Below are 18,594 nucleotides of genomic sequence, written 5' to 3' on the forward strand. Positions count from 1 at the left end.
CCAACGATCCCAGGAACCGCCCCACCCCCGAGGCTGCCGAGGGGAACAGGGAGCAGCCCTGCCCCTCCCCTCCACATGTCTTCAATCCTTTCCTGTCCCCTGGTGTCCCCCGCCGACCCCAGGCGCAGCTGGTTTCCATCCCGAGATTCCTCTCCCTTCCCTGCCATCAGCCATTCGGGAAGCAGCATTCAAACAGGTTCTGGGACGCGGGAGACGAAGGGGGTGCGAGCTAATCAGAGAACACGGGGTGAGGGCTTCCCTGGTGGCGCAGTGGTTGAGAGTCCGCCTGCCGATGCAGGGGACGCGGCTTCGCGCCCCGGTCCGGGAGGATCCCACGTGCCGCAGAGCGGCTGGGCCCGTGAGCCATGGCCGCTGAGCCTGCGCGTCCGGAGCCTGTGCTCCGCAACGGGAGGGGCCCCAGCAGTGAGAGGCCCACGTACCGCAAAAAAAAAAAAAAAAAAAAAAAAAAAAAGAACACGGGTTGAAAGGCGACGGGTCCGGGTGGAGCGCGGCGCCCCCCACGGCGGGGAACAGGCCGGCGACTTTGAGCTCGGCCCCTCGCGAGTGCTCTCCCCGCCGCTCACTGCCTCCGTGCTGTCTCGGTGCCAGCTTTGATGTGTCACGTCAGCAGCGGGGGCTTCCCAGGGTCCGCTGCTCGGAGTCCTGCCAAACTGTCTTTGCAAGAATCAGGCTCCCTCCTTCCCGAGCTCTGCTGTGCTCTCCCACCCCAACCCCCAGAGCCTGGCTTCTGGGGGAGAATCAGGGACAAACGGATGGAGCCCAGTGCCGCCCCTGCTGGTCACCTAGAAGGCCCAGCCCAGGTACAGGCCCCTGGCCCCCCGGCATCCCACTCAGTGGCAACGCGACCGCCAGCCTGCCTCCTTGCCGTAAAGGGCAGGATCAGCTGCGTTGGCCCCGGTTTGGACCTTTCTTCTCCTCCCAGCTCCCAGTGCCCAAGCCCGGGGCAGAACTGCTGGCCTGCGAACCTCGGAGGTGCCGCCCCTGCCCTGAAGACGCAGCCCCTGGAGGCTCAGGCCCTGGCTCTGGCCCCTGGGGCACCTCACTGAGCTTCTCCAGCCTGGGCTTCCTCCACAGGATGGCAGCAGCCCACAGGGTCCCATCAGCAGGCCCCAGCCTCAGGGCCCCTGACGTCACTGTGTCACCTTCGGGTAACACTTGCTCAGGAGTTGTGGGCATGCTGTTGATCAACCGTATGAACTTCCATCTGGAGCAAAGCAGAAAGGGGAGGAGTTGAGACTCCTGGTCTGCCAGGAGGGGAGAGGCCTCCCTAGAGGGGCTGCTGGTGGGGGAGGGAAGGCCCGTACTTGGACTTGCGCTCACTTAAGAACTGATCCGAGAATCCTTTAAAGACAACCCTCCTTTCAAAGTTTCTGCTGCTACTCGGGGCTGTCAGAGCAGGTTTACATGGCATGGACTCTCCTGGTTCTGAGAGGCAGGGCCCAGGCAGAGTCTGGAACGGGGACAGGAGGTGAGAGGAGGGAGAGGACAGGAGATGAGGCTTTGAAGGGAGAGCAGAGACCCCCACCACGGGGCACCGACAGGCCCGCAGAGGGAGGTGGCCGGGGAGGGAAACCCGGTAGTGGGAAAGGCCAGCGAACTTTTTTTTTTTTTTTTTTTTTGTGGTACGCGGGCCTCTCACTGTTGTGGCCTCTCCTGCCGCGGAGCACAGGCTCCGGGCGTGCAGGCTCAGCGGCCATGGCTCACGGGCCCAGCCGCTCCGCGGCATGTGGGATCTTCCCGGACCGGGGCACGAACCCGTGTCCGCTGCATCGGCAGGCGGACTCTCAACCACTGCGCCACCAGGGAAGCCCAGGCCAGCGAACTTTAAAGAAGCTACAGAGACTGGTCTTTGGGTTTCTCTGTCTCCATCCTGGGCTGTCCCCATCCTCCCCCCCCGCAAACCTTCCAAAAAGGACCATTCCGCACCACCGCCTTGGGTGTCGGACAGGGAAGGACAGAGTGTGCGGGCTCCTGCTGGCTCTGTCTGAACACAGCCTCCAAGACAGAGAGCAGCCAGGTGGGAGATGGAATGGCCGGAAGGGAAGGAGACAACCCAGAGGACTTGGAAGCCAGGACTGCGGGGCAATCCCGGAAATCCTCAGAAATACTTGCAGGGGGCTACACCTCTCTGTGTAGACAGAGGCAGGATAAGGGCACAAGCGCTATTATTTGGACGTTAAAGAATGGTGACTGACAACTGGGCGCTTGGGTACATCATGTTACACCAGGTTCTTAATTTTTAAATGGGACTGAAGTTGGGAATTAAACGGGACTGAAGTTGGGAAGAACCCAGCTTTGGCTCCTTCTGGTCTGAGCAGCCTTTCGAGTGTGGCTCATTTATTCACTCAACAAACACAGGCAGTTCTGCTCTAACGCCAACAAAGAAACCTTGATTTAGCAATAACTGTGCTGTAAAAGTAAAACCTGCCATGAGAAAAGGGGAATGGTGTCTGGGCTGGGCTCCCAGATGACCAGACGAGAACTCCCTAGGGAGCGTGTTTAAATCCAGATGCCTGGCCCCCCACTTCCAGGGATTCAGACTAAAAGAGTCTGGTGGGGCCCAGGTGAGTCTAATGTGCTGTTCAGGTTGAGCCCCCCTGGACTATGCAGTTTTAAATTTGCAAATACATATGCTTCCTGCAGGGATTTCAATAATAAAGCTTTCCTTTTCTTTTTTTCAGTAAAAATCTAATACACTCTAGAGCAATCAGCTCCATCCAACTCCTGCTGCAAAGAAATGTCCTTTCCCCATGGAACCTGTACGCTCTTCCCCGCCCAGAGCCACGTCTAGGGCTTAGCAGGTGCTCAGAGGACACTCAGTAAATGAATTAGTCAAGCGAGCCACCGACTGACTGCATGAGGGCTTTCTGGCCCTGCATCCTCGGTTGGGTATCCTCGGTCTCCCCCACTGGCTAGAAGTTCCCAGGGGCGAGGAGAAGGAACTCATCTCTGGGTCTCCCACGGCACGGCACGCAGGACGGTGCTTGGCATACAGGAGGTGATGAGGAAGTGTTTCAGAAACCATTTGGAAATTCCGAAGATGGAAGCATCTTGGTTAACACCCGCTACGTAAGAGAATTCTGTATAGGAGGGCAGAGCCAAGATTAGCAGGAGAAAATTATGTATTTGAAGGTATTATTGCTGCTTGCAGAAAGAGCTATGAAGGCTCCAGATCGGCAGAGGCTTTAAAGACAACACTTAATGAGTGGCCTCGCTGGGCGGGCTGCGTCTGCGGCAAGGCCACGCACCCGCCCCCACTCCTCAGAGCACTTCCCTCCTTGATCAGTCCTGACGCCTCGGCCTTTCATCTTCCCTCCACCCGGCTTCCGAACCAAAGAGCCCCAACAAGACACCCTTGAAAGCGCTTCGATGTGGTCTGAAATATGCCGATAATTAGAGTAATGAAACCCAGGAGGAACTGCCTTAAACGCCCTCCTCGCCGTTGAATTTTCTAACCCTAATAAAAGCATCTTTGTCCTAGAAATGAGCCTGCCTCTCCCACCCTGAAAAGCTTATCTTCTGCAGGAAATGAGAGACCCACTTTCTTTCTAAAACTGTATTTACCCCAAAAGCTGGCATCCCCCAAACTCTGACCACACACTCTGACTCCTGCAAGACGGCAGGGCAGTGCAGGGGCGTCACTTGCTTGCCCTCAGAGTCCCGGCCAGGTGATGTGGGGTCCGGAAGTGCTCTGGGTCAAGCGGTGCTCGAACCGGTTCACCATTTGGGTAGCGGGGCGGGGGGTGGGCGCTGACCTTGCTGAAGGAGGTTTTCCTTCACTTCCCTCAAACTGTTACTATCGGCAAGCTTGAGGTTGGGAGTTTGCCTAAGTGACACCCTCATCTCCAGGAACTGCCCGCACCCTGCCGGGCCCTCCTGGCCGTGGCCGTGCTCCATGGCCTTGATGTACCTGCTGTGTACACCCCTCACCAGAGCTGGCCCGGCCCTGGGGCCACCTGACCGGCTCGCCCACACAAATCCCTTTTCTGGAAATTTGGCCTTGGAGCTGCCTCTGTGGGTGGTGTGAACCGAAGACACGGGAACCTGGACGAGGGTGGTGGTCATGAGTGGCCGTGGAAGGCAGAAGACGAAAGCAAAGAACCACAGGGAGAATGGAGACAGAGACAAGCAGCTGCACGGGGCAGAGGAGGCCGGGGCGCTGCCCAGTTCCCGGCCACAGAGCCAGGGAGGTGGGTGCTTCCTCCACCCGGGGCCCAGGAGTCACTGCATCCCCCTTCCGATCCCCTTTTCTGCCCTGGGCAGCCCGGGCGATCTCTGCTACTTGTCCCACCAGCCATCATTCATGCGCAGCCCACGAGGTCAGGAAGCTTCCTTCCGAGTTCTTGGAGGAACACTGAGCACACGGCCACACGGTCAAGACCCGGCCTGATGGATGAAGATGAACACAAGAGGGGCGGCGACCAGCTCTCGGCTGCGGCCTCTGCAGAGACGGGCAGGAGAGCCAGGGTTCTCACCCCGACTGGCAGCCCGAGCCCTGGGCAGCCCTGGCCCTGGGCACTTACTCCACCTCACCAGGTACCAGCACACCTTGCAGGAAAACCGTGAGGCGAGGAGGGGAGGCCTGCGCACACTTAGCGCTCAGCAGACACCAGGATCCCTACGCTTCTCAGCCGTCTCCCCTCACAGACAAGAGAAAGCCTGCGGGTCGGCACAGGACACCTGAAGCAGCAGCCCCGCTGCTCTGGGCTGAAGGCCTGTGCCCCCGCCAGTTCATGTGCTGAAATCCTCGAGGTGATGGTATTGGGAGGTGGGGCCTTTGGGTGCCCTAAAGAAGAGGCTCCAGAGAGCTCCCTGCCCTCTTGCCACGCGAGGCTACCGTGAGAAGACGGCTGTCAGCCAACGCTGAGTCTGTGGGCGCCATGACCTTGGACTTCCCAGCCTCCAGGATCGTGAGGTACATTCTGTTTCCAAGCCACGCAGCCTCGGTGACAGCAGCCTGAACGGACATCTGCTTATGCTCCAAAGGGGATTTTGCAAAGATACTTGGAAATTTCTATTTGCATTTAAGAGAACCAACATGATCAAGCCCTATATTTCCCTTTTAAAAATGTCTTTCGGGCTTCCCTGGTGGCGCAGTGGTTAAGAATCCGCCTGCCAATGCAGGGGACACGGGTTCGAGCCCTGGTCTGGGAAGATCCCACATGCCGCAGAGCAGCTAAGCCTGTGAGCCACAGCTACTGAGCCTGCACTCTTGAGCCCACGAGCCACAACTACTGAGCCCGCATGCTGCTACTGAAGCCCGCACACGTAGGGCCCGTGCTCCGCAACAAGAGAAGCCACCGCAATGAGAAGCCCGCGCACCACAACAAAGAGTAGCCCCTCCCCGCTCGCCGCAACTAGAGAAAGCCCGCGTGTAGCAACAAAGACCCAACGCGGCCAAAAATAAATTTTTTTAAAAAGTCTTTCAAATATAGTGTTGGTGGGATTTTAGAAACAGACCCCTGATCCTCCTGGGATGCCACAGGGTGCCCACCCTGAGGGGCGGAAAGAAGTGCCCCTGAGCTGCAGCCCTCAGCGTCTTTCCGCTCTGGAGAGAGCTGGACCACTGCCCTTTAAACTCCCCGCCAGCTCAGGCCTGCAGGTCCTGGTGCAGGCCAGCAGGCGCATCACCTGTGGGATGGAGACCCCTGCCCTGCCCCCACCCACTTGATCGGGCTGACCCTAAGAAGAGCAGGGCTGGGCCACTCCATCGGTGCAGAACAGCATCCTCACGCCTCCTGATCCTTTCCCACCACAAACCCCTCACCTCCGTGCCCACCGGGACCTGTGTGCCCTACTGAAGAATTCTCTCCTTCCTGCTGTCACATCCTGCCTATATTTCGCTTTACCCCAGTATTTTCTCTCACTTAATCCACCAGGAAATGGAAAGGGTGGGGTAGGTGATGGGGGAGCCTTGGCAGCTCTCACCCCGCCCTGTTCCCCAGGACCCATCCTACCTGGAACTTCTGATAATGTGTCCTGGCATCTGCCGCCAGAGAGGAATATTCTTTCGCTATCAAGCTCTCCACGCTGAGGAGATTGCTATTCAGATGTTTGCCAAGCCACATTGCCTGAAGAAAGGAAAGAGGAAAAGAAAATTTTTGTGAAAGGAATAATCAAGAGGACACCATTACAATGCCCGGGTCCTTCCATGTGCTACTAGCAAAGGTTGTCACAGGGAAGCATAATTATTGCTGGCTGGAAGGAGGCCACCAGGGAGACAAACCCATAAAATCCCTCCCAGCCGTGGAATCCTGCTTGCCTGTCATTTCTTCTTCAACCAGCCATTGACTCTAAATGGACCTGGGAAACCTATGCTTTACTGCCCTGGGCCCGCCTCTTCAAGATCTGTGGACCATGAGTTCTTAACTCAAGAAAGGTTTGGAACAGGAAACACGGGGACAGGCCCTAATAGGGGTCACGACCCATACTCAATGTTCATTTTTTCTTAAAGAATGGGGGATGGCATTTTCTCGCCAAGTGAATGTTTAGTTCATCAATGGCCACTATATATACTCTACCAGGGAAGAACACGTCTGAAGGTATAATCGTGCAACAAGATGTTCTTAACGCCAAGATTATGCTGATGACCATTTCAGCAGCGGGATGATTCAAAAGGCCCCGGAGGGGGAACTCCCTGGCGGTCCAGTGGGTACGACTCGGAGCTTTCACTGCCGGGGCCGGGGTTCAATCCCTTGTTGGGGGACTAAGCTCCCGCAAGCCGCACGGCACGGCCAAAAAGAAAAAGAAGGCCCTAGAGGTCCCCCAGGGCAGGTATGAACCCTCATCTTTCTGTTCCTCGTGCCGGGCAATGTCAGTGACAAGATCAGGGAAGAGCCCGTTAGGCTTTCACTATGTATCATCTTATTGTAAAATGAGATTTGTGTGTCCCTACACAGCAGACAGGGGTGGGAACAGTGAACTTGCCCAAAGGCTTGTAGCTGAAACACCAGTTAGCGCCAGCGACTGCCAGGTCCCCAGGTCCAGGAGCCCCTGGTTTCTAACAGTGAAATGGTGATCGGGAGGGTGGACTGTGGACAGGAGTGAAAGCTGACAGCCTGACCCTGAGGAACGAGGCAGAAAAACTACAGAGAGATAGACGGATGGATGGATGAACGGATGGACAGACAGATAGGTGACAGACAAACAGAAGAGCTGGCTATCCTAACTCCAAAAGCAGGGCAGATGCACGTGGTTTTATGTAAGGACCAGACATCTTAATTCCTTTCAGAATAAAGCCAGGCGCCAGCTAGTCGGGGGAAACCACCTGCCGCATCACCTGGGCCCGGGGGAGAGCTGACAGCGATGATACAGTGATCAAGGAAGAGTTCGCTAATGTTTATTTCTTTAAGTACAGTATATAGTTGATTTATAATGTTGTGTTAGGTTCTGGTGTATAGCAGAGTGACTCAGGTATATATATATATATATACTTTTTCAGATGCTTTTCCATTATAGGTTGTTACAGGATATTGAATATAGTTCCCTGTGCTCTACAGTAGGACCTTCTTGTTTATCATTAACTTATGGTACCTGATGCTCACTAACCAGGCTTTTGCAAACACAGAGTTCCATCTCGGATGATTATAACTGAAGATGCTTTGGCACTTAAAATGGAGCCGAAAGATTAAAACCATACATGGAATGAAGCTTCAGCTTCACGACAGGGGTTGCCTCCAAAGAGGGAGAGACAAAACGGAGTGAGGGAAGTGGCGTGAGGTATTTGCCGTATATTTAAAGTTCTACTATCTTTGAAATGGAGAGAAAGTCGTCAAAGCAAATACGACAAAATGATAAGTACCTGTAAAATCCAGGAGTGGGACACGTGAGTATCTCTGGTGTAGTTTCTCTGCTTTTCTGACTGGTTAAAACATTTCATAATTAAAACTTTACGAGTGAATCTGAAGATTCCACACCAAAAGTCTTTGCAATGTGTGTGCCATTTGACCCAGCGCTTCCCCTTCTAGAAATGTATCCTAAGGATGGAACCAAGGGTTTGCCAGGATGGTGGCCATGTAGCCATGAGAAAACCCTGGAAGGAATATCCCACACATTCAAAGAATGCTTATCTCTGGATAGTTGGGGAACTCTACATTTGTTTTTTGTATTTTCTAGGTTTTCTACTACAAACACATACTGCCTCTTGTCATGAGAAGGTAAGAAGTAGGAGAGAGAAAAGATGAAGAAAAGCTCAGTTATGTTGAAAATTCGCAGAGGTGCAGTCTCATTCTGTCTCTGCAGGACAAATGAGATACTCCCGTATTACCACTTAATATGATACACTTACTATAGTTGTTTTCCCCGAGGCGGGTGGACCTAGTATTATAATCTTCGGCACTGTGGAATAAAGAGATTTGAGTGTCACCATTCAATATGACAAAGCAACCTCCCGCGTCTGCAGAGCTCTGGGTGTATGTATTTCTTTCCTCCCCAGATTTCATTTTCTGGGAGTGACGCGGTCGTTTGTAACCCAGTGGCTCCGAGATGCTCCCACCACAGAACATACTCTCTGTGTTTAGAGAGGTAAATGATCACTGAGATGGTTTATTTTTCTGTCTCCAAGGGGATGTGGACAGGGTAACTTGTTTGCCAAACTAATAAATATCAAGAACAATTGGGATTTCAAACACCATAAAGCATTTTAAACAGGGACTTTGTCTCAGGGACATGCTCTCAAATAAAGCTGTATTTTATGTAAATCGACCTTCAAAGGCGGGTTTGGTTTTTTTTTTTAATGTCTGTGCCTTTTTATTTAGCAAATTGTATTCCCCATCATTTTACAGAGGGAAATAATGGGGAAAAGCCTGGAGTGTATGGGCCAAATTTATAAAAACCCCAGATAGAAAAGGCTTTGTTTTCAAATACGGGCATTTCTATGAGGATGGAAACCACTGGCTTCGGTGTGATACTCCTGGGTCTGGAAGGCTCCCGACCCTGCAGAATTCCCGAAGACACTACCAGACTAGCGAGTAGGTACTGGCCATTGGAAAAGAAAAAAAAAAAAACCAGCATCTTAAGAAAAGTGCTGGAAGGCGTGTGCTTGGGTCAAAACAAAGGAAACGTAATGTGGTGTCTGGACAGGTGAACCCACGCTGGTTCCTCCCTGAGTGCCACCTTGATGATGTCATCCCTCGCCCAGCTGCGGGAAGCGAGGGGTGCAGCAGCCAGGTTGGGGAACCAGGCCTCTGCCTCTGCCTGTCAGCCCGGCCCCAGCCCACGGGGAAGGATGAACAGGTGCGCACAGCAACTCACGGGGCCCGTTGCTGTCAGGCCTCCGAGAGGGAGCCTCATCCAGGTGGACGACCTCCTAGTTTGGGAGTGGACACAGAGAAGGAACTAGAGGGTCTGGCCCCCGAGTTCATGATACACCTGGCCAGGCTGCTTGGGTTTAAACAGACTTGTGCCCCAGTTCACAGCACCTTCTCATTTTCAGGGGAAACGCAGAGGGCAAGTTCAGGATAATTCACTGATTCACTCCACAAATACTCATCGAGCGCCTCATCCAAGCTCGCACTGGGCTGAATGCGGCCGAGGAACGCAAGGTGGCCTGAGGCCCGCACCGGGGCCGCGAGGTGATCGCGTTAGACCAGACCTGAGAGGGAGGGCCGGCCTCTGCCCCGTCTCCGCGAGGGAACTGCCTCTCCTCAAGCCCACGGAGGATGTCAGACACACGTCACAGCTTCCTGCTGCTGCCTGATGTCTGTGTGCCTCCAGCTGGCGGCCTCAGAGCAAACACTGTCGCCGTCCGTGTTTCTAAATCTGGTCCACTGGCCCCACTGCTGTGAAACGTCAGCAACTTGCTTCTCGGAAGCCCAAAGCCTTTCCTGGGGCTGGTGATGTGAATCAGGGATGTGGGACAGGAAGGCCCCGGTCGGGGCAGCACCTGGCCTGCTGCCAGGAGGTGCGGCCAGGCTCCAGCTCCGCAAACCCCTGCACATACCCTTTCTCTCCAGGTCACGCTCGGCAAGGGAGCCTCCGGGCCTCCTCAGCAGGACGGACTCAGCTGCCAGTGTCCTTCTGGCCAAGGGGCTCTGTGTTCCTTTAAGTCCCCTTGGACCCCTGTTGAGGGGCCTGACCCTCACCAGGAGGCTGGGATGTGTCCTGGCATCCGAACAGCCTCGCCTAGCTGGGGACCCTGAAGGTCGCCCAGGAGTCCCGAGCAATCCTCTCCCTTGACCTTGGACTTCCTCGCTCTTCTGATGATGTTCTTCCCATGTCCCTACGCTGTCACCCGTCACCTCGCCGTCAGGAATGTCCTCCTCGCCCCGACCCCCCAGCCCCACTGGCTTCCTCTTCTGAGGTTCTCACCCCACTCCTGATTAAGGGGCTGCCGCAGCCTTGCTGAGTCCTGTCGCCCTGCTGAGTAGCTGAGCGGGTCCCCAGGCGGCAGCAACCAAGTCTCACCCTGCTTTCCCGCAGCCGGGGCTGCGAGGAGCCACACACGCAGCAGGACCTTTGGTGGCCTCCTCCTCGGCTGCCGCCCTCTCTGTGGCCACTGAGTGTTTGGTTACCCTTGTCTCCACCATCACTACCTCCTCACAAAGGCATCTTCTGCCAACTGGCATTCTTGGTTGCAAGCTGCAGGAACCAGATGAGGCTGAGTCGGGTAGAGAGGGGTTTATTCAAAGGCCAGCATGGCTCAGAGAATCCTGCCCAGGCGGGAGGCAGGCCCCGGGCCGCCCACCAGGAACAATGCCCCACGTGAGGCCACCAAGGGGTGTGGGCGGAGCAGCGCACACCGCTGCACACACTGGGCCCCTGACACTGCAGCCTGCGTCCAGAACGCCGCTCACGCACGGCCACGGCCACCGGGAGCCGGGCTCTGCAGGGCCGCCAAGGACAGCACCTCCCAGACCGTGTCCACAGTCGGGGCTCCACTGAGTGGAGCAGCTCAGGGCACAGGCCCAGGGCAGGCAAGGCACTTTCGGCTGTGGGGGTGGGAGCCAGGGTGGGGCTTCACAGCCCATTCTCTGCTCTGGCCTTGTAACCTGGGGCAAGGCCTGCCGGGGCCCTGCAACCTGAGGGGAGAAGCCACAGCAGGTGGAAAACACTGCTTATGGGATAAGCCTGGAAACCAGGTGGCTTGGGGAACACTTGGTCAGGGGAGATCGGAGCTGGGATGCCACAGAAGGCTGGCGGGGAGGGGCAGGATCAGGGCAGCAGGGAGGGAGGTCGAGGGCGGGCGGTGGGGACTGGTGCGCTGACGCAAAGAGCTCGCTCGGACCGCGGGGAGAACGCCTGCTTGCCGAAGCCAGAAGAAGACAGGGTGGTGGGGCGGCGGGGGGAGGATGGGGGTCTGGCTCAGGTGCCCGACACCCTGCTGCCTCTGCAGGGCTCCAACCCCAGGCCTCGGCTGAAGCTCCCTAGAACTTGGGCCAGACGCAACAAGGCCCAGGGCCTGAGGGACCGGGCAGAAGGGGCTGGCTGCACCTTGACAAGAGCATTTTGGGAACGAGCTGACTCCCAGGTTGCACGTTCATCTTGACAAAAGTTATGAGGCTCCATGGCTGCTGGGGAAGCCCTCCCCTTCCTGGCTCTGTAAGTGGCACCCAAATTGTACACGTCTATGAAAATACTTTAAAAGGGGAACATCCATGGCCTTTCTCCCCACCTAATTTCTTGCTCACATTTATGTGATTAATTTCAGTTTCTTAAAATCTAACACCTTGAAACTCCAGGCCTGCTCATGAGTAATTATTTATAAACAGTGTCATAAAAGGCTGCTTGACTGCCAAGAGTAATCAACTTCTTCAACCCACTTCAAAGGAAATCAAAAACCCTTTCCATCCACAGAGCCTTTTGAGGTTTAACAAGGAGCATGATTTAAAATTCACAAGAAAACCCTTAGGTATTGGAGCTCTAATACACAGCTTTCTTGGACAAACGTTTGATAAAAAACGAAACATACCATTATACACACCATCGTCTTCTTTCATATTGCCCAGGGCTACTGTAAATGCTCACTTTGTACTAAATCTGGTTTTCTTGCAGCGAAGGGGCTGCCAGCCCCTGTGCCGGCGGCTCCCCATTCCCTCACATGCACGCTCACCGCCAAGAGTCCAGAGTCTTCTGTCCCTCTACACTCGCCATTGGCCGTGCCACCGTGCGTCACAGCGAACCCCTACCCACCCGACGCCCGGCTGCAGTTAACACGGGCCACTGCATGGCCGGGAGAAGGCAGGACCGACCGACCCACTAGCCCGGGGCTGCAGAAGTGCTCGCTGGACATCAGGGGACCTCTCCAGGCCTCCTGTGCACTTCCTGTGCTCTTCTAGAACCACAAGAGTTGGGTGAAACTCTTTTCACCTTCGCCCTCTCATAGAGAAATTCCGGAAGCATGGTCTTCTCCCCTCCTCCTCCGGCCCCCCTCTTTCTCCCACATTTTTCTTCACTTGCAGGTGGAGGCCTGGGCACGGGAGGGGAACTCAGAGATGCCCCTCTCTTCATTTAAGTGGTTGCGCCAAGAGGCAAAGATGTGCCAGCGACCCTCAGAGCTGCCAGCCCGAGGCCTGGGAGTGGGGATGGAGGGCTCAGGGAACAAATCAACCCCTCAAAACAGTGGTTACTGGGATCCAGTGACTCGACTCCCTGAGAGAGCACCTGGACCAAAAGCCTGGACTCCAGCCATGGAGGAGGACAGCCAGGAGGCTGGCCCCCAGCTCCAGCTGAACGGGGAGGGTCTGAACTCTCCACCCCTACTGGAGAGCAACAGAGCAGGTGTGACGTGGAGAAAGGAGGCAGGGCTCCATGGAGGGCAGCCTTGGAAAGGAGGCCCCAGCACGAATGGAAAGGGGTGCTGAGGAGGGTGGAGGGAAGTGGGAAAGGGCAGAGGAGCAGGTTCTTACAGGTGGCTGTAAGGCCAGCACCCGAGAGGACGGTCCCGCCCATGCCGACTGCACTGCATCAGATGACATTTGAACTTAAAAATTCCGGTCAAGTGGATAGTTGGACACTGAAAATCATTTCCGCATACAGAGGAGCAAGATTAAAGCATAAAGATGGACTGTGCCTCAAATTTCAGGCTCTTGAATTTCTAGCAGGGAGACTAACGAAGCCTTCAGGTCTGTGGTAGAACACACAGCGTGGCACACACGCCCCTAAACGGAATTTTTCAAACCATAAGTAGCAAGGGCCACCCCAACCCAACTTAGGGTTCAAATGGTTGTATTATTATCAAGTATGGTTTTCATTTAGAAAATCCTCATTAAGCTTTTCACAAGTGGACACTTGCATGGCACCACCTGAAGCCCGGCGGGAGCATCAGGGCCTTGTCATCCCTTCCCACGGTGTCACTGACCAGTCGCCATGGATGGGGCCGGACCTTTGCCGCCTCCATCTCTGTTACCAGACGTGCCCATTTTACAGAGGAGGAAACTGAGGCCGAGAGAGAGCAATGATCTCTCGCCATTTCGTCGCACTTAACTAGGAGATGTGAGCACAGATGTGCTGGAGGCCCCCTGGGGGGGGTGGCGGGAAGGGACACCTCCTTGAACTGCGCTTCCCTGCTTTTGCTTCGCTCTTCACTTTGAGTTTACTTCACTTTACTTTACCTTTATCTGGCCTTCAACTTTTACTTCTCTTGACTTTGCTTTGCTGTATTGATTGGGCGGGGGCAGTACGAGAAGGGAACACAGGCAGAAGTGCTCCCAGCAGCCCTCAAGTAACAGAACTTAGCAACACCGGGCCCCGCGAACAGCCGGGGGGCAGGGGGCTGCAGGAACGTCTTCCTCTGGCCAACGGAGGCCACTTGGTGAGGCCAGGGCAGCAAGCTGGGGTCCAGAGCAGGGACCACCAGGAAGCAAGGGGGCTTCTCGCCCCACAGAGCAGGTGAGCCTCCCTCCCGCCCCGACCAGAGCACCAGGGAACGGAGGCCCCTTAGAAGACTCTCCGCAGGGCAGACTGCACCCCCCACCTCCGTCACCTCCGCCCCGGCTCGGTCTCCGCCTGGGGCACACGCGCTCACACTCAGAGTCCGTTCTCGAACATGCCTCCCTGGAGGCTCAGAAAATGGCACTCCTGGGGCTCTCTGCACCACACTGAACCACCCTGCCTAAGCCTCTGAAACGGCCCCTCACTCCGATGCCCTGACCCTGCCCAGGCCACGCGGAAGAGGCCAGGTGTCCCTGGCAACCTGCAGGCTTGGAGTCTCCTCTCTCCCCATTTCTTTTTTTTTTTTTGCGGTACGCAGGCCTCTCACTGTTGTGGCCTCTCCCGTTGCGGAGCACAGGCTCCGGACGCGCAGGCGCAGCGGCCATGGCTCACGGGCCCAGCCGCTCCGCGGCACGTGGGATCCTCCCGGACCGGGGCACGAACCCGCGTCCCCTGCATCGGCAGGCGGGCTCTCAGCCACTGCGCCGCCAGGGGAGCCCCCCATTTCTTTTTTAGCAGCCCCTCTCATCTTAGGCCTCTGAACCCCACCACGGGGCACCTCAGGCCTCCATCCCTCTCGACCGCACCAAGCCCTCACTTCACTGGTGCGCTGGTAGCTCCTTCAAAGCAGCTAATGCTCCAGTGAAAGAAACATCACAGCTCCGAGACACCGGCCTCCCTGACAGCTCACACAGGAGGGCAACGAGCCTCCACGTGGGCCGAAGCGCCTCCTCTCCCACCTCCCTGTGAGGGGCTCCGGCCTTGGGTCTGGTCGGCCTGCGCTCGCTTGGGCCAGGTTTAGGGAGCTCTGGAACTCATTAACGGGCGCCGACAACAAGACCATCAGGAAAACCCGAGTGTTGCCTGTCTGGGTAGACCAGAAACCACATTTACACCTGACAAGTGGAGTGATCACAGAGCTTAAACCCAACAGGCGACATCAGCTGGGGCGTGCCGAGGTATTAATAATTAATTCCGCGGGCCATTCTGAGGTTTTCATTTTAATCACTTGGCAGGAGAATTTGTATGAGTTGTGCTCCAAAAGAAATTAAGGCGTTTTTCAATTAACCACCTCCCCAAGTTGGCAAAACCTTTCCCCACCCTGTTCTGACCTCCCTTTAGACACGGGGAGGACAGAGCGGTTCCCAGAGGTTCCCAGGAGGGGGAGGGGAGGGAGACAGCGGGGGAGGGGGGAGGAGGCCCACTCCAGTGCTCACCGTAATCACTGTCTCGCTGCAAATGCTTAATCATGAATGGGATGGGGTCCTTGGGCTGCTGGATCAGGAGCTGCTCCAGCAGGTTCTGTGGGCACAGGGCAGACACCCACGTGGTTAGCACCTGCGTGAGCACCCAAAGCCCCAGGCTCAGGTGGCCCAGCACCCTGGTGTCGCAGTGGATACCAGTTACGGGGCCTGATCTCCCCCCTGCCCCCCACCCTAGCTGGCATCTGTTTGGGTCCCTGTGAGCAGAGGCGTGAGGGAGGGGCCGTGTGGGCTTTGCTGGGGAGGCACCCGGACGGAGGCGGAGCTGGAGGGATGGAGCCCCTGACTCAGAGCAGGCAGTCTCGGGGCCCTCGCCCCTCACTTCCTTGGTGACTCCCAGACCAGCCTTCTCTCGGTTTCTCTCCCACGCTGCACCCGTTCACCCCTCAGAGCCCTAGCAAATGCTGTTCCTTCAGCTTGGAACACTTTTCCTCAGGCCTCAATGGAAACATACCTTCCCGAAGATACTCACTAGGTCAATCCTGTCATATGTTCCTGCAGCCCCCATGCATCCCCTTTATCGCCTCCCCCTTGTCCCAGTGCCCGCCACAATCCCAGTAGGTGCCCCACGCGGACGTCTGCTGGGGGACGTGGCCATCGCTGCTACCTGTGTCCCTCCAGAGTGGAACAGATATCTAAAAGAGTCCTGGGATTGTCTGGTTATTTAACTCTAAGGGAAAGCAGCTTCCACGGTTCCAGAACAAAAGGCTCAGAAATTAACCAGGTGGCTGACAGCAGCCGGGCCGGTGCACTAAGGAGCAGCCTTATGCCCTAGGGACAAGCAGGGAGGGGCTGTAGCCCTTTGGGGGCAGAGGGAGAGCAGGGCAGTAAAAAACAGCATGAACCACGAGAAGTCCTAGCCCCACTCCGCTTCTCACCATCAACACCCTTCCCTTCTCTGGGCCTCAGGTTCCCTGCCCGTTAAAAGGCACAGTTGGACGAGATCCCTAGTCATGTATCACTGGTGAGACGGTGTGAGATGATTTTAGATGGTTCTCAGATGAATAAATTTCACTCGTACACAGTCGCATATCTAACGTGTATTAGAAAAATCAGTATGTCAAACCTATGATTTCAAGGATATTGCTTAGGATGAGGTGAAATAAGTTAATAGTTTTAAAGTGGGTTGATTTAAAGAAATGATTAAGTTAAAATGGAAATCTGGTTTTGGTTATATGAATCTATACCTGTGATAATATTTCATAGACTCATACCCTTAAATGAGTGCTGGTAAAAATGGATGAAATCCAAATAAGGTCTGTAGTCTAGTTAATAGTATTGTACAAATGTCAATTTCCTGATTTTGACAATGTAGGACAGCTACCTTAGATGTTACTACCAGGGGAAGCTGGATCAAGGGTACACCAGAACTCTGTACTATTTTTGTAACTTCCTGTGGGTCTAAAATTATTTAAAAATAAAAACATTGGGAATTCCCTGGCAGTCCGGTGGTTAGGACTCAGTGCTTTCACTGCTGTTGCCCAGGTTCAATCCCTGGTCAGGGAACTAAGATCCCACAGCCTCGCTGCACAGCAAAAAAAAAAAAAAAAAAAGCCAGAAAATGGAAATGGTAAAAATCATGGAGGGAGCACACAAATGACTAAGGACTGGAACTACTGGACCAAAAGCTTCCTCAGGCTGCTCCTTCCAACAACTGCTATGAGATACACCAGATTCTCTAGAGCACAGCACAGTGCTCCCAGGAGTTGCCCCATCCTGCCCACCACCCGGTGACGTAGGACTCGGCTAGCCATCTTCTTTACTTAGATTGGCCACTCAGTTTTAGAAATCTCTCGTGTGCCCTCTATCAGTTAACACTTTCCAAAGGAAGCCTGTGTTTGCTGGAGAGATGGAGACTCAGGTTTCTTAGTCTGAGTTCTTCTCTCAGAGCTGTCAGAGGCTCAAATGGCCACTGGCATCGCTAAGGAGGTGCCTCTGGGGATGGGGTATACCCGGAGGAGCAGACAAATGCTCCAGCTTCCCTTTGGCCCTCAGAACCTCGGAGTGGCTGACAGTTCCTCCAGTTCGGCTCCTGAAAGCCTTTACTTCCACAAGAAGCAGAAGGGAAACCTGGAGCACATGCAGGGGCACGGCTTTGCCTAAGGTCACACAGCGAGTAGGTAGGTCAGGTCAGGAACTCAGGATGAGGGCTTGGGAGGTGCCCTGAACTCTTGGCCCTGAGGAGGAAGGGTCAGGTAGGAAATGCTGCTGTCCAAACCACAGGGCTGCTGTCCCAGGAGGTGGCCCTCTCAGAGGACGGAGAGGGCCACCTTCAACGCAGACACTCCCCAGCTCAGAAACCAACAACTGCAGACGGCCTGGGAATTGTCAGCACCAGATGAGCCCCTTGGAAACCACCTCTTGCAACCTGGCGTCTCACAGATGGGGGAACTGAGAAAAGGAAGGGACCTCTTCCAGATCATGGACTTGACTGGGGCGGGGCCAGGACCAAATCATGGCCAGCATGGCCTGCCCCCTTTCCTCCCTCCAGGGAGGGTCAGGGAGCATCTTTTGGTCGAGCGGTCCCTTGGGACTCGATGGCACAGGAGTCGAACAACCCAATTTGGGCGTCCTCTTGGGTAACAAACGTGACCCCCTCCCTGATGCGGCGTCGCCGGCGCGCAGCCGGACCGCAGCAAGAGGTTCCCCGGCCACCGCCTGGTGTCGCGACAGGTCAGGGCTGCCCGAGTCACCTGCATCAACTCGAAGATGTGGTTCGCCTCCCCATACTGGGGCATTTCCGGGGGTATGCGGTGCGGGGCGGTGGTCGCGTCCATATCGCCGTACAACGCGTCCGCTCCCTGGTGACCGCTGTCGCTAGGGCCTCGCGTCATCAGCGCGCGCCGCTCCCGTTGCGTCATCAGCACGCGTCGCGCCCGCCCACCGGCGAGGCTGGAGCCTGGCCCGGGCACCCGCTCCTCCTCCGGCGCGCTCGGCCGCCTGGGGCAAGTGCTTCCCTGCCCTGGCCTCGTCCGCGCCCCTCTGCGCGCCCCCAGCGGGGCACCTCAAGTCTCCTCCAGCTGTGGCCTTCTGAGGTCAGAGGTGTCCCCTGATAGGGACCCCCTGTGCTGAGAGACCCCAGTTAGGAGCTCCTTGAGCCACCCCGGCTATGCTCTCAGGGCCTCAGTTTCCCCATCTTTAAAATGAAGACGCTGAGTAGATGTGGGGCAGGGTGCTTGAAAAAGGAGGGGCGGGAGGGTCGAGGGTCCCGTCGGAAACTCTCAGCCCAGCTTGCACCTTCTGAGCCCCCGAGACCCCGCCACTTGCTCCCGGGGAGGGGCGGGGCTGCCCCGTGACCCGATTGCTATGGCACCGGCGGTAACAATCTGGCCCATGGCCCCGCCCCTTCTCACCTCAGATCTCCCCAACCCACCCACCCCTTCTCCCAAGCCCTGGGAAGGGCCTCCCCGCCCCTCCGGGGCCCCAGACAGACACGGAGACA

The 18,594-nt window shown here is 55.9% G+C and overlaps 1 protein-coding gene across 2 annotated transcripts in view; it reads right to left on the reverse strand.

Annotated features, from left to right (window-relative positions):
- The window catches only part of AK8 (adenylate kinase 8), a 126,575-nt gene extending 108,588 nt beyond the window's left edge, over positions 1–17,987 (reverse strand). The window contains exons 1-4 of one of the 2 annotated variants that reach the window (XM_065879311.1): positions 17,846–17,987; positions 15,108–15,192; positions 8,309–8,358; positions 5,979–6,092 (exon numbers count right to left, since the gene is read on the reverse strand). In XM_065879311.1, coding sequence (XP_065735383.1) covers positions 5,979–6,092; positions 8,309–8,358; positions 15,108–15,192; positions 17,846–17,986 — 390 coding nt within the window. In that variant the 5' untranslated portion in view covers position 17,987. The remainder of the gene's footprint in view (positions 1–5,978; positions 6,093–8,308; positions 8,359–15,107; positions 15,193–17,845) is intronic. The other variant, XM_065879312.1, reaches the window with a different exon arrangement.
- Positions 17,988–18,594: the final 607 nt, after the last annotated feature.

Source organism: Phocoena phocoena, chromosome 6 (assembly GCF_963924675.1).
Source record: "Phocoena phocoena chromosome 6, mPhoPho1.1, whole genome shotgun sequence".
Taxonomy (NCBI): Eukaryota; Metazoa; Chordata; class Mammalia; order Artiodactyla; family Phocoenidae; genus Phocoena; species Phocoena phocoena.